We start from the raw sequence: 16,013 nt of genomic DNA, 5'->3' as shown, positions 1-16,013 counted from the left end.
TTTCATCAAAATCCGTTCAGCCGTTTAGGCGTGAAAGAGTAACAGACAGACAGACAGACGGACAGGCAGAGTTACTTTCGCATTTATAATATTAGTATGGACAAGATTCACCTGTGCACACTTCTTAAATGTAAGGCCTAATATAAGGCTCCTATACTTCCAAAATACTTTTGTCCACTAAGAATAAATCGTTTGGGTAAAATTTTCTAATGATTAATCATGATATGTAGTTAACAAAACACAAACTTATTTTTCATAAAAATAAAGGTTATTAATATTTTTATTTTTATTTTTTTTTGTAAAATTAGGTATTAAGTCACGTGACAGCAAATATCAATCAGAAAGTATTAATAGTATTACTTCAAGTTATAACAAACACAATATAAACATCATTACATTTTAATAGAACGAAACAGATAAGTTGATTACAACTGCTTAAATTTGTATACAAAAAAAAAATGATTGCTTGGCAAGCCATGATGTCATTCAAGACGCCATGACACTCTACATTGTTTTTGAAGTAAATTAGAATTGGTTTTTAAAAATTCTAAATACATAATGCAAATATTGTTTTTTTTTTTTAATGTAAATTAATACTGGACCAAGAGCCAGTGACCAAATTAAGGTTGTCATTTCAAAAGTCACGAAACTTTTCATAAAAAAACCTCAATACCTACAGATACTGAAAAGCCACTTCTGGCAGCTCAGTGTGGCCGGGTTGACATACCCTAATTTTTTAAAGAGGGTAAGAAATAAGGCTCATTTTTGTTAAAGTATAAGTCATAAAATTTTAGGAAATTACTTTCGACAATATTTTTACTTCATCCAATTTTTGCCAGAACATTTACATCCCTCCTAATTGTTGCCAGAACGCTATAAATATTTATTTAAAAAAAATCCAATATTGTCATTTCATCAGTCTTGAAATTTTAACAGAATAAAGAAAATATATTAATAATTCATAATATTTAATGCCAGAACGAAATTCCATCACCAACAGTCTGCCAGAGCAAAAAACAATCCGTGCGAGTGAGAGCAATGTATATGGAAACCTATGAGTTAGAGTGAGAGCGCATATTTATTCATTGTTGTATACGATTCAACATTTCAGTAGTTGTTTACGAACATTTTTGGGAACCTATGGTCATTGAAACTACATCACAAAATCTCATTCGATGTTTCTTACGAGCGATTAAGATTCTCCTACATTTATTCAATTTTTCTACTGAGTCAAACAGTAAAACTTTATCACCAGTTTTTTTTGCAAATTACACAAACCATTTTTTAAAATTGTAACTGTAAAATTGAGTAAAAAAAAGTCTTTTTATATATGAAGTTGAACTAAGTCTAAATCACTTCTGAAAATTTTAGGAGAGTTTGTCCGATTACCTAAATAAATAAATGACTTCAAAAGTAGGCATATTTATCATTGATCTTATTGGAAAACGGTAGATGGAATATATGATTCCCTTGAACCTTGAATGATCTAAAAACCTAAAGTACTTGTTTCAAAAAATTGACATTTGATAATTGTAGAAAATTGGTTTAAAAAATAATTAGACCAGATTTTCGTCTAGCGAACTATTAATCTAGCGATGTGTTTCGAACAGGAATGTAGGTACTCGTATGCCGTAACTCACATTGGATTCATTATCTGTAGCCTCCATAAATAAGTTAGACAACATGTTGTATTGACATAAACTTACATAGGTATTATTATATAGTACGGTAAGTTAAAGGAATTGAATAGGTTTAAGATAATATCGTGTTAACAATCCTATTAAAGGCATATTGTCACGTCTACATTAAATTCAATGATAAGGATCATTACTTTGATTTACATATTATTACTATAACATGACTAATAGTAGTAATTATTACAACAGTAGTTTGAACGGAGTGGGTCAAATTCGATGTTTTAATAGGGTATCTTCTATAAAACTATAAATAACTATACGAGATAGAAAGAAATGGATAATAATCTCTCGATCTCTCGATCTGTTTTTAAGACAAGTTAATTGTTGTCAACAAAAACTGGCTCACATTTTTTGTTTTCGAGTTATAAGCAAAAGTTTGATTTTTCGACTTTTAAACTTATGTGAATAACGTCGTGTGCAGGTAAGGTTTGGTTAGGTTATGTTGGCTGTCCACGAAGGACACACTTAGGCTATAGAGCCCATTGTGATACCATATATGTGTTTTACCACCTTTCCGCTAATAATTTCATTTCTCAGCTCCTCAATTTCAGAGGCTGAGTGCACCTCGTTCATGCATATACCATGCACTACACCAGTCCATCAAAACTCTTAATTAAATTAATATAAACTGCGGCCTCACATTGGAGAATCTGAAAAATCCACATTTTTTCATTTTCCAGAAAAAATAATACAAAACTGTGACTAACCTTTTTGTCCAAAACAAATGTAATAGCAGACACAAAATCTTTATGCATCATACGATTATGACATATGACTATGACAGGGACACAGCGTAATTCACTGGCAGTCTTTTCTCCCATTCATCATATCGCACCCACTTACAGGCTAGCAGATCCCTACCGTTCTCTATGTAAGTATATAAGCTCTTTGGATTCAAAACATTCATAAAATATGTTTATATTACCTTGCAACTTTTGAACTTTAACATTAAATTTTTAATTAAATAAACGATGAAAAAACGGTTTCGATATCTTAGATTACATCTTTTGGACTTTAACTAACTTCTAAGACAAAAAAAAATTCTCTAACAAATCAGATTAGGATGTATAGAAAATAATTCTGTTTCTCACAGATTTCTCAAATGCGCCTTTAAACGAAAAATTATGAACATTGGTCAAAAGAATGATCTTAACAAGTTTCCCATAGTTACACTGCAGATTCTGTTAACCTTAAAAGACCTGTCAATATCGAACTGCCTCATTTTATATAGGCACATGTTTCATGGTACTTTTTCTGACGATATTTGTATACATATGCATAAACATTGGCGAGCTTCAGTTACGATCTATTTAAAAGTATTCAAGAATTTTTTTTAAATTTTTTTATTTGTATTATATAACGACGGGAATTTTTCATATACATTGATTGCATACATGCGGCTTTAATATCATATTTGGCAGTTATCCAAGATAGTAACCATTCATAGCTTTAGGAAAATTATGCTATGGAATGGCTTAAATATGATTGGATATTTTCTTGTTTTATATGCATACACCATATCACAAGCTTTATACGTATGTCCCAAAACTAATTCGAATTTGTAGTTTTGTAAAATAAAAAAGATATTTGTAGGCAATGTTCATCACTCCCATTAAATATGATCTGTGTTTATGAACGTGAAATTGTAGCAGTCATCAAATTATGAACAAACAAAAAATTTAACTAACTTGGAAAAGTGCAAGTTACCATGGTATCTGTCAAAATCTTCAAAAATTAGTTAAATTTAAATTTAACTAATTAATTTAAACTTAAAAAAATAATCATGATTTTTTTATACCATGTATATATGAAATATACATAGTATATTAAGTTTAGTCCCAAGTTTGTAACGCTTAAAAATAATGATGCTAGGAAAAAAATTTTGTCATAGGTGTTCATAAAATCACCTAATTAGTCCATTTCCGGTTGTCCGTCCATCCGTCCGTCCGTCTGTGGACACGATAACTCAAAAACGAAAAAAGATATCGAGCTGAAATTTTTACAGCGTACTCAGGACGTAAAAAGTGAGGTCAAGTTCGTAAATGAGCATCATAGGTCAATTGGGTCTTGGGTCCGTAGGACCCATCTTGTAAACCGTTAGAAGAACAGAGATAGAACAAATAGTTTAAATGTAAAAAATGTTCCTTATCAAAAATTAAACAACTTTTGTTTGAAACATTTTTTCGTAAACATCACTGTTTACCCGTGAGGGCGCCAATTAGGCGAAAATTTTATAATATGTACTATACTTGATTATCAGTTATGTATGTGTCACATGTTTGTATGTGTAATGTGATAAAGAAATCAACAATGACTATGCATGGTATTTCAACAATTAATTCAGTTAATTGTTTGTTTTCACTTATTCAATTTACTTTTTCTTTATGCTCATTCATACTGACACACTTCAGTCTACAGAGAATTTTTTCTGCATTAAATTACAAGAGTTATTTTTTATTTAAATAGGTTCAGTATCACGTACTGAATTTAAATGCACAAAATAGGCGGAGGATGTGCTTCCATTTTAAGGAAAACCGTTTTAGGCTATATCTCCATAATCGTGCACTTAAGATAAAAAATGGTAAGAATATTTATTGTAGATATTTAAATTACCAACCTTTTTGGTTAAACAATTTTTTTTTTTGTATCAATAATCGTTTATGACTTATACGACTATGAAGATTTACTTATTGACTATTTGACCGATATCTCTTCGTATATTTGTTTAAACAATAAAATGCTAATAACTTAACTTTTAAATCCATAAATTTTCTTAAACTTTTACTCTACGCTTTTCTTTCTTAAATTAATTTGGTTGAAGATATTACACGTTCCATATTGCACTACAGCTACAGATAATTGTAAATTTTTACTTGCACTAATTGACAGGAGAAAAGCCATAAACCTAAATTTTGAGAGAAAATCCCATTACCTATCTTCTTCTCGAACTAGTGGTGGAGATGAATCTATCTCCCCAGGTCTAAAATCTATAGCCCCGGCTTTCCGTTGGGTGAATGTAAATAATACATTGTTATGCTCTAAACGTAATCGTGGCGGCCAAGGAATTGCAAAAATATACCGATATCAAAATTGATTTGTTGAAATAAAATCAGAGAGCTATTGGTATTGATTCAAAAGCCCAAAGCCATCACGAACGGCTTGTTATTGAAACTTTTGTACTTTTAATGATATCCGTTTAGCGAGGTCAATTATTTTTATGTAGACATGCACTTCCTTGTTAATATTAAAACATTATTTTACAAAGTATTACTTTATTCTTCTGTAAATAACAAACAGCTGAATTTAAAAATGGTCTATTTCAGAAAAATTTTAAATAGTATATTTTTAATGTGTATTTACAATTTTCACTTTGATACATCAAATGCAAAAGTAAGTAATCTATAATATATATAAAAGCCAGTTATTATAAACTAGCGACCCGCCCCCGCTTCGCACGGGTGCAATGCTGATACTAAATACACTACAGAAAAACTGTGAACGTTGTATATAAAAACATAGCGGCCCGCTCTGGCTTCGCACGGGTATAAAATATATAGCCTATGTGATTAAAATCGATCCAGTAGTTTTGATTTATTCATTACTGTCCGTGGTAAAACAATCCCCCTTTCCCTATACCATGAAGATTTCCTGCTATCTTTGGAATATCTAAATTCATACACTACATTTTTACTTATTTACTTTTTACATTTTTAACTATTAACCTCAAAAATAGCAGTACTTCTCCACTATTTTATGGATGTTATTATACATATAAACCTTCCTCTTGAATCACTCTATCTATTAATACAAAGCATACAAAGGGACATAGGGACATAGGGACAGAGAAAGCGACTTTGTTTTATACTATGTAGTGATTCCCATTTGCTCTTTAAATTTTAAAACCCCTTCAAATTTTGGAGTTACAAAATTTTGAATCACAGTACCTAAACATATTTTGTAATTTTAAATATAAGAGGTTATGACGTCTGCGTTATTTAAAAAAATCTTCAATAGAAAACGTCAATAGTAATGGAACTGTCTTCTTGAAAATATTTTTTTCCTGCTTTTAATTGTTTTTCTCCGAAAATATCCTTTAACTATCATTAACATTGCAATAAAACAAATAAAAATTTTTTGTTCCAAAATAAAAGCAAATCCATTAACCGTTTTGTTAAAAATTAAGAATTTGAGTTGCAAACGCAACGCCGATTGTAATTGATAATAATAAACTATAATGTCGCCGTGTCACTGAAATTATAATTTTGCAGCAACAAAAGAAGTAGTTAAAGTTTTTGACTCAGCAAGTGTTAGGAAGTCTTATAACTTCATTTTTCAAACAAATATCAAGTTTTTAGGTCGTGGCTTTTTTAATTTCCCAGTGGGATAGTTATTGTAATGAGTCCGATTTTGGAAATTGAAAGTTTTGACATACCTCCACGTTTCAAGGCCTTTAGAGTCGAATAGTATGGTATTTAAAAGGTTGTCCGTGTGTGCACATGGATGTATGTATGTATGTTCGGAGATTGACATGGGACCAGTTTCATTTAACGCATAATTATGTAACTGTGACCTGATTAGATTTTGAGCAAAATCGGTCAAGGCGTTTTTTGTATCGAATGAAAAATTGTATAATTATCACTTATCATTTATATAGTTTTAACGTCATAGGGGTGCAACGGGCGAATCCCCCGCTTTGGTTTCAACGGGCGAAGCCGTTGCGGCGGGTGCAGGGGGCGCAGCCCCGCTAGGGAAAAAATTGTTTACAAAAAAAGTAACAAAAACAATATAACATAGTAAAAGTAATAATAATAAAAGGGGATCTGCAATAGTTTAATAATACAATAATAATATAAAAAATATTAAAACATATGAGACTTTTTTATCCTTTCCACTGGGAAGTTAGTCGTGTGAACCTTTCGGGTCGCACCGAGAACGCTTTTTTATATTAATGAACAGCTGTTTCTTAAAACTCTGGAAAAAAAACTTCGATACTAAGTATCAAATTACTAATTGTAATTTGCGCAAGCAATTTACACGATCAAACTATCATATGCAAAAAATTTGATACACCCAAATGTTTTAAGGTATTGATATTTCAGCGCATATTGTTTGATCATGAGTAGGATATCAAAAATAAAAACTAATAATATAATATGATTTAATAATTTAATATAATAATAACATTACTAATTTTTTTTTATTTTAAAGACGTTTGAAATTGTCGTGAAAGGAATCGATAAAAGTTATAAGTCTGAGTATGTAGATTTTACTGGTATTAAAATGCGGAAATTAGGAAGAGGGAAACATGTAGTTAATGGAACTTATAAAGTTTTAAAAGATGTGGATGGTGAATTATTAAGGGTAAGAAATAAATGAATAATATTTTGGCAATAATAGAATAATTATTGTTTTAATGTGTCCGTTTGGCCTCTTAAAAAATCACAATAAAAAGATATTTTGCCGAAAGCATTTTTTCTTTAATTTCACGGAAATGTAAGATTAAAAGTTCAAACCGAAAAAATTTGAAAACTTCTGGTTTCTGAGATCTTTAATAATCTTTTTAATTTATTTTAATTTTTGAATTTTATTTTAAGACGAATGTAATTACTGCAAAAAGATTCGGCTCTGCCTATTTGGTTCAACCATATGCATCTTGGATGAATATTAACAATTGCAAACAATACGACGATGATAAATTATTTGTTCCATATTTTTATCAACATACAAATACTCCACGTGGGTGTCCATCTCCCAAGGTAATATTAAATATTCAAATGTTAACGTCCAGGTAACGCAAACTTTTGTCAAAGATATTGACTCACTGATTCTCTTACTCTTGTTAACTACAAGGGCATATAAGTATTAAAATTATGATTTGTATTTTTCTAGGGTCAGTGGGAAGTTTGGAATTTAACTGCAGACCCAAATTCGATTCCAAGTGTCCTTCCATATGGTGATTATAAGATCACAGTCCAAGCTCTACTAAATGGTACAGAAGTATGGAAGGGTGTTTTAGACTTTGTGATTCAGCCATCTTTAAATTAGAATTAATTTTATTAAAGTAATCCTTAAAAAATAATAACCTAATTATTTATTTTTATTTTATGGTATTCCATTTTTTTCTATGGTATGTTGCGTTACCGTTTAGTTATGTAGATTTTTAAATAAGGGCCAAAATACTTTTCAGATTTAAAGTATTATTATACCATGCATATATGAAATATACATAGTATATTAAGTTTAGTCCCAAGTTTGTAACGCTTAAAAATAATGATGCTAGGAAAAAAATTTTGTCATAGATGTTCATAAAATCACCTAATTAGTCCATTTCCGGTTGTCCGTCCGTCCGTCTGTCTGTGGTCACGATAACTCAAAAACGAAAATAGATATCGAGCTGAAATTTTTACAGCGTACTCAGTACGTAAAAAGTGAGGTCAAGTTCGTAAATGAGCATCATAGGTCAATTGGGTCTTGGGTCCGTAGGACCCATTTTATAAACCGTTAGAGATAGAACAAAAGTTTAAATGTAAAAAATGTTTCTTATCAAAAATTAAACAACTTTTGTTTGAAACATTTTTTCGTAAACATCACTGTTTACCCGTGAGGGCGCCAATTAGGCGGAAATTTTATAATATGTGTACAAACCATACACTAAATGTCGGTCGGTAATGCAGAAACCTATAAAGTCTTTTACATATGTACTATACTTTATTAGTTATGTATGTGTCACATGTTTGTATGTGTTATATGATAAAGAAATCAACACTGACTATGCATGGTATTTCAACAATTAACTCAGTCAATTGTTTGTTTTCACTTGTTTTCTTATTCTTTTGTTGTTCATATAGAATTTAATCTTTAATATACAAACATTTGCAGCGATAACATCTCTACTTTTATGGAATTAATATACACAAGAGTGCTTTTTGAATATGGGAATTCATGACACCCAAATTTTTAATGAAAACTACTCTATTAATAATGATCCGCTCAAAATTATGTTTTTACGTGAATTTATTCAAAGGCATAAAAAAACTAAAAAAAAAGGAAGGTTTCGACATCTAATTGAAAACTCTACTAACGCGCAGTCTCAAAAGTTCTAGGGTTGCGTTAATTAACGCTATGTATACATAAAAAAACGATTTTGGACCAATATCTTGGAGACCATCAACTTTATGAAAAATAGTTTCAAACAAAAATTATCGGAAACTTTTTTCCCTAAAAAAAATGTGGAATCAAAAATTTTGATATCTTCAGCCATTTTCCCAAAAATCGGCCAAATATATTTGTATATATTCTAATTAACAATATCTTGAAACAAATTGATTTTATAAAAAAACATTTCAAACAAAAATTGTTGGAAATTTGTTTTCCTAAAAAAAATGTAGAGTGAACAATTTGGATATCTTTAGCCCTTTTCAAAACGATCAATTTCATATCTATTTTTCATTAATTATTCAATCTTTAAGAGAAATATGAAATTTATTGTTTTGAAAACGACTAAAGATATCGAGATTGTTCACTATAAATTTTTTTTAGGAAAACAATTTTCCAACAACTTTCGTATTTTTTTTATAAAATCAATTAGTTTCAAGATATTGTTCATTAGCATATAAATATATATATATTTTACCGTTTTTTACGACTCTTGGGAAAATGGCTGAAGATATCAAAATTTTTTATTCAACATTTTTTCAAGGGAAAAGAATTTCCGACAATTTTTGTTTGAAACCATTTTTCATAAAATTGATGGTTTCCGAGATATTGGCCAAAAATCGTTTTTTATGTATACAAAGTGTTAATTAACGCAACCCAAGAACTTCTGAGATTGCGCGTTAGAAGGGTCTTAAATTTTATTTTTAGTCTTTTTTTTTTCCTTTGAATTAATTCATAAAATCGCTTATTTTGGCCCATAAGAAAAACAAAATTGTTACCACAACTAACGAATAAATAATATAAAATTTTAGTTATGCTTTATTTTGTAAATTATATTCGCTAGTGTCTATTTTCTTCACAATATTTTACCATTTTCTCATGAAAATAATTCATCTGAAGGGACCATTTTTTGTACATGTTAAAGTATTTTGGTATTTATGTAAAATTTGGAATTGGAAACTGTAATAAGGATTTTTGTTAAGTTTTGAACAGAATAGTATCTAAAAATGTTTCTTCTAAAATAATAAATAAATATCTGGATGACCGAGCTTTGCTCGGTATTCTTAAAAAAACACAAATTTTATCACTAATAGAAGACCGTTTTAAATGTCTCCACACAAATACCAATTTGAATGTCCCAGTAATGTATTTTATTTCATTAACTACGATATACACCAATAGATGTCAGGAAGAGTTATAATTTGCATTGTATTTCATTAACTACGATATACACCAATAGATGTCAGGAAGAGTCATATTTTGCGATGTATGTTTCAGTTTTTCATGAAAAAACGAATAAAACGACGTTTTTTTAAATTAAAACCTTGTTAGATCGACTTATCGCCCCAAAAAAACCCTACATACTCATTTTCATGAAAATCGTTGGAGCCATTTCCAAGATCGTTGATATATATATATATATATATATATATATATATATATATATATATATATATATATATATATATATATATATATATAAGAATTGCTCGTTTAAATATATAAGATAGCAGTTCTTTCTGTAATAGCTTCCATTTTCATTTTTTTTGTTAATTTCTGAACATGCTCAACGTCTGATCATAAATGTATATGTTATTTTTAAGAAAAATTAAGATTATAAATTTAGTTTTGTTACTTTATCATCTTGTTTTCACAATACATCTCATACAATTAGTAGATATTCCCATATAGGAAATATGGCTAGGCCAGTATTGAGTCAACACTCGGCAGCATTGGTTCAAAACTGAGCCGACCTTTTTTCGCCCAAGTTGAAGCCTGAGCAAACATTGGAGCACACTATAAGTAGACAAAGCAATGTTGCAAGTTGTTAAATACATTGAATTTAAAATGTATTTTAACTGACATACTTCCTGATAATTTCTATCCCTATCCCTATAAATTATGAATGTGAAAGTAAGGATGTTTGTTTGTTTGTTTATTACGCTTTCACACAAAAACTAGTGAATGAATTTGAATGAAACTAAATAATAATATAGCTCATACATCAGAATAACACATGAGCTATAATTTATAAAGAAATATTTTTTTTTAAATTAACAAAGTTATATTTATATTTTGGACATTTTATGAGACAGGGTAAAGAAGAAAAATTTATGGACATCTACATTAAAAAAAAACTTGAAAAATAATTATTTGATACATATAATTTTATCTGTGTAAAATAATCGAAAAAGTGTACATTTGATTATTGCATATTTATTGAAAAGAAGTAGTTTCAAAGGGATAATCATTTTTACAGAATACAAAAAAAAAAAAAAAAAAAAATGATTTGCTTAACGTTTAGTTTTAATTCTATTTACTCTTTATTTATTTCCATTTTTTAAGCAATAATTAATATATTTCTAAACAAATTTATTGAAGTGAAAACTTCTTTTGACACATTTTGTTAAAATATATCCCCTTCAGGGCCTACAATAATACGAAGGGGGTATATTTGAACAAAATGCATAAAACAGCCCACAGAAATGTTCATCTTAATTTGAATTCTTTTGGCACGTTGAGCATTTTTTGAAAGAACAAAAATCATGGAACTCGCTTCATCGGTGTTTGTAACTTAACTCCTGTTGCATTGCATCTTACTATTCAAATGTATTTATTCCCACCATATTTATCTAGAATTGTGAACAGCTATTTGAATAGTAATGAGTTATTATTTATTATTATTCAGATATTGTAAATATATATTTATTACAGCTATATGCGAGCGCAGGGAGTTCCACTGCCGAAGGCTCCAGTCAGGCCGAAGGCCAGACTGAAAAACCGAAGGAAGCTAGGCCGAAGGCTAGCCAAAGGTTATTCCAAAGTTTTAAGTTATCATTTCCATCGACAGTCTCCATGACTGATAATCTTTTTTTTGACATTTCAAAAAACAGGGTGAAAAAATCTTGGTAACAATAACGAAATCATTATCCAAAATGGGTGCATGCACTTCACTAAATGGTTCATAATCATTTCTTGAAGTTTCAAAAATTACAATAAAAACTAAAAAAATAAAAGATAGTACACGAGTTCAACTGCTCTTAAGCAAACACTCATCCAAAATCATGCAAAACCTCTTATAAAAGATTTTTAATTGAAAAAGCCTAGAGAGCGTTTGCATCGGGAAAAAAAACATTTCAGGATACTTGCTGTTCTGCTCAATGCTTAAAACTCAATTTCAAACTCAATAAGGATAAGCACAAAATCAATCGCAATATTTCTTCAAATTTTACCACCCCTTGGTATGGAATGATTTCCACTCAAGGGGTGGTAAATAAATGGAAAATAAATTAAATTTCGCATTGAATTATTCATGTTTATTAAAGTTTTACGACTTCTGGGGCAGCTTTGACATAAAGGAGGTTTAACTCTTATTCAGTTTTAAGAATATCCGTTGAACGAGGTTATTTTTATGTAAACATGCACTTCCTTGTTAATATTAAAACATTATTTTTCAAACAAACTGTTTCTTCATTTTTCCTGTAAACAACAAACACGTGAATTTAAAAATGATCTACATAAAAAATATTTTAAGTAGTTTATTTTTAATTTTTATTTACAATTTTCACATTGATATATCAAATGCAAAAGTAAGTAATCTATAATTTATATAACAGTCAGTTAGTATAGAAATTAGAAGTTATTGTAATCGACCCAAGGGAAATTTTTTTCTCTGCTTTTAATTTTTTGGCGCGGTAACATCCTCCAACTATCATTAACTTTGTCATAAAAAAATATAAAATATTTGTACCAAAATAAAGACAAACCATTTACTCGTATTGTTAAAGATTCAGAATTTGAAAAGAGAACGCTACGGCGATTATTGTTAAATATGATAAACTTTATTGACGCCGTTTCACGACCAATTGTGTATGACACGGAAATTAAAATTTAAAATAAAAATTTTGTGGCAACAAAAGAAGCTTGGCGAAATAAGTTTTGACTCAGCAGGTGTTAGTAACTTTATTTTCCAAACTAATATCAAGTTTTGGTTTTGTAGACCTTGTTTTATATTGATGAACAGTTGTTTCTTAAAACTCGGGGGAAAAAAACTTCAATAATCACGTATCGAATTTGTGCAAACAATTTACGCGATCAAACCATCATGTGCCAATAATTTGGTCAACCCAAGTGGGTAAAGGTATAAATCTTTGAGTATATATTGTTTGATCATGAGTAAGATATCAAAAATAAAAACTAACATGATCTAATAATTTAATCTAATAATTACATTATAAATTTTTTTTTGTTAAAGAATTTTGAAATTGTCATAAAAGGAATCGATAAAAGTTATAAGTCTGAGTTTGTAGATTTAACTGGTATTAAAATGCGGAAATTAGGAAGAGGGAAACATGTAGTTAATGGAACTTATAAAGTTTTAAAAGATATTGATGGTGAATCATTAACGGTAAGAAATAAATGAATAATATTTTGGCAATAATAGAATAATTATTGTTTTAATGTGTCCGTTTGGCCTCCTAAAAAATCACAATAAACAGATATTTTGCCGAAAGTATTTTTTCTTTAATTTCACGGAAATGTAAGATGAAAACTTCAAATCGAAAAAATTTGAAAACTTCTAGTTTCTGAAATCTTTAATAATCTTTTCATTTTAATTAAAGTTTTTCATTTTTTTTAAAGATGAATGTAATTACTGCAAGAAGATTTGGCTCTGCTTATTTGGTTCAACCATATGTATCTTGGATGAATATTAAAAGTTGCAAAGAATACAATCATGATAAACTAATAGTCCCATATTTTAATAAACATACAAATACTCCACGTGAGTGTCCAACTCCCAAGGTAATATTAAATATTCAAATATATTATGACACGTGCTATCTTATTTATTCTTCCAAGTAACGCAAATTATTGTCAAAGACATTGACTCACTGATTCGCTTACTCTAATAAACTAGAAGAGCGATGTCTAATATTATAACATTTGGTATTAAAATTATTATTCTTATTTTCTAGGGCGAGTGGGAAGTTTGGAATTTAACTGCAGACCTAAGTTCGATTCCAAGTGTCATTCCATATGGTGATTATAAGATCACAGTCCAAATACTACTAAATGGTACAGAAACATGGAAGGGTGTTTTAGACTTTGTTATTCAAGCATCTTTTAATTCGAGTTCAAACTTGTGATGTAGATTTTCGAATAAGAGAATAAATAACAAAGTACTTTTCATTGCCTAATTTGAGCAGTAACTTTTGAAAAATATTTTAAAATTTAAATAAGTATTTTTTATTTTTATGATGCAAACAAAAAAATTTTCCAAACGAAAGTTGCTTCTTTTAAGAACATTTTTATATATATTATTTCATATGAGGAACATTTTTTATATTATATAATTTTGTTATATCTCTAACGATTTACAAGATGGGTCCCACGGATTCAAGACCCAATTGACCTATGTTGTTCATTTAAGAACTTAGGCTCACTTTTTAAGCCCTGAGCACGCTATATAAATTTTAGTTTGATATCTCTTTTCGTTTTTTCACAGACAGACGGACGGACAACCAGAAATGGACTGAATATTTGAGTTTCTGATCACCTGTACCAAAATTTTGTTCGTGGCATCAATATTTTTAAGCGTTACAAACTTGGGACTAAACTTAATATACTATGTATATTTCATATATACATAATATAAAAAAACAAATCGAGAAACTATGAACTTATATTACCGAGAAAAAAAATTAACAAGCCATAAAATTTCAGCTAGACCCTTTGCTTTGTCTCCATTTTCTTTCATCCTGGGCTACTTGTTTCCAGTTTTGAATTCCCAGTTCTTCTAAATTCTTCTCCGCTTACTTGGTTCTGTCGCTCTATCTCGTGATCGTCTAAAAACATTACCGAACCATCTCAGTCACTGCTCTCTTACGCCCCTTTGATACAAGGTTCTTTAAAAGATTGTAAAGTTCATGGTTTCCTCTTCTTTCCCAGAAGTGTGCCCCTGAGCGTCCTCAATGGTTCTCAATATGTTTCTTTACTATATATTAAGAGTATCCTTCTTTGTTGTATTGAATTTCCATTGGGTTTTGTATTGAAATTCCAAGGCCGTTGGGCGAGTTTTGAATTTGTATACCTTCATTATACCATGTATATATGAAATATACATAGTATATTAAGTTTAGTCCCAAGTTTGTAACGCTTAAAAATAATGATGCTAGTAAAAAAATTTTGTCATAAGTGTTCACTTAATCACCTAATTAGTCCATTTCCGTCCGTCCGCCCATCCGTCTGTGAACACGATAACTCAGAAACGAAAAAAGATATCGAGCTGAAATTTTTACAGCGTACTCAGGACGTAAAAAGTGAGGTCAAGTTCGTAAATGAGCATCATAGGTCAATTGAGTCTTCCGTAGGACCCATCTTGTAAACCGTTAGAGATAGAACAAAAAATTAAATGTAAAAAATGTTCCTTATCAAAAATTAAACAACTTTTGTTTGAAACATTTTTTCGTAAACATCACTGTTTACCCGTGAGGGCGCCAGTTAGGCGGAAATTTTATAATATGTATTATACTTGATTATCAGTTATGTATGTGTCACATGTTTGTATGTGTAATGTGATACAGAAATCAACACTGACTATGCATGGTATTCAACAATTATCTCAGTCAATTGTTTGTTTTCACTTATTATTCATTGTGTTTATTGGCATATTTTTGAAATAGAAGAATTGGCAAATTTATAAGAAAATCCTACAAAATCTTTTGCAAACACAAATACTATGAAAAAAAATCTTTTTTCACATAAACATTATGAAATGGAACTTCTTTAAAAACCATTTTAAACCACCAAACTTTAAACCAATTTACTTTTAAATTGCTTACAATGTCTTCTGTCGTTTGTAATTGGTTGGCATGCTATAAAAACACGTTTGCGAAAAGAAAAACAATAAGAAAAATTACTTTAAAGATATTCGTTTTATATGTTAAGTAGTTAATGTGACAATATTAGTGTCCTTCCTTAGTATCTCTCTTTATATTTATATACCATTGCATTTAAATGAAACGCATAATACGTACTTATATTTGATAGAACAACTATTTTAACCCCGACTATACAATGACGAGGGTTATGTGTTTGGTGCATATGTATGTATGTTCATCTGTTCCCATCTAGCTTCTAAACTACTAATCATAATTTTAC

At 29.5% G+C, this 16,013-nt stretch overlaps 1 protein-coding gene across 1 annotated transcript; it reads left to right on the top strand.

Annotated features, from left to right (window-relative positions):
- The first annotated feature begins 4,978 nt into the window (after positions 1 to 4,978).
- On the top strand, positions 4,979 to 7,775 carry LOC123290663. The gene is made up of 4 exons (XM_044870925.1): positions 4,979 to 5,087; positions 6,906 to 7,058; positions 7,292 to 7,453; positions 7,587 to 7,775. The coding sequence occupies exons 1-4, from the start codon at positions 5,007 to 5,009 to the stop codon at positions 7,740 to 7,742; spliced, it is 552 nt and encodes a 183-aa protein (XP_044726860.1). The 5' UTR covers positions 4,979 to 5,006; the 3' UTR covers positions 7,743 to 7,775.
- The last annotated feature ends 8,238 nt before the right edge of the window (positions 7,776 to 16,013 follow it).

This window comes from Chrysoperla carnea, chromosome 1 (assembly GCF_905475395.1).
Source record: "Chrysoperla carnea chromosome 1, inChrCarn1.1, whole genome shotgun sequence".
NCBI lineage: Eukaryota > Metazoa > Arthropoda > Insecta > Neuroptera > Chrysopidae > Chrysoperla > Chrysoperla carnea.
Note: the sequence above shows the minus strand (reverse complement) of the source record. Positions and strands in the feature narration are given on the sequence as shown.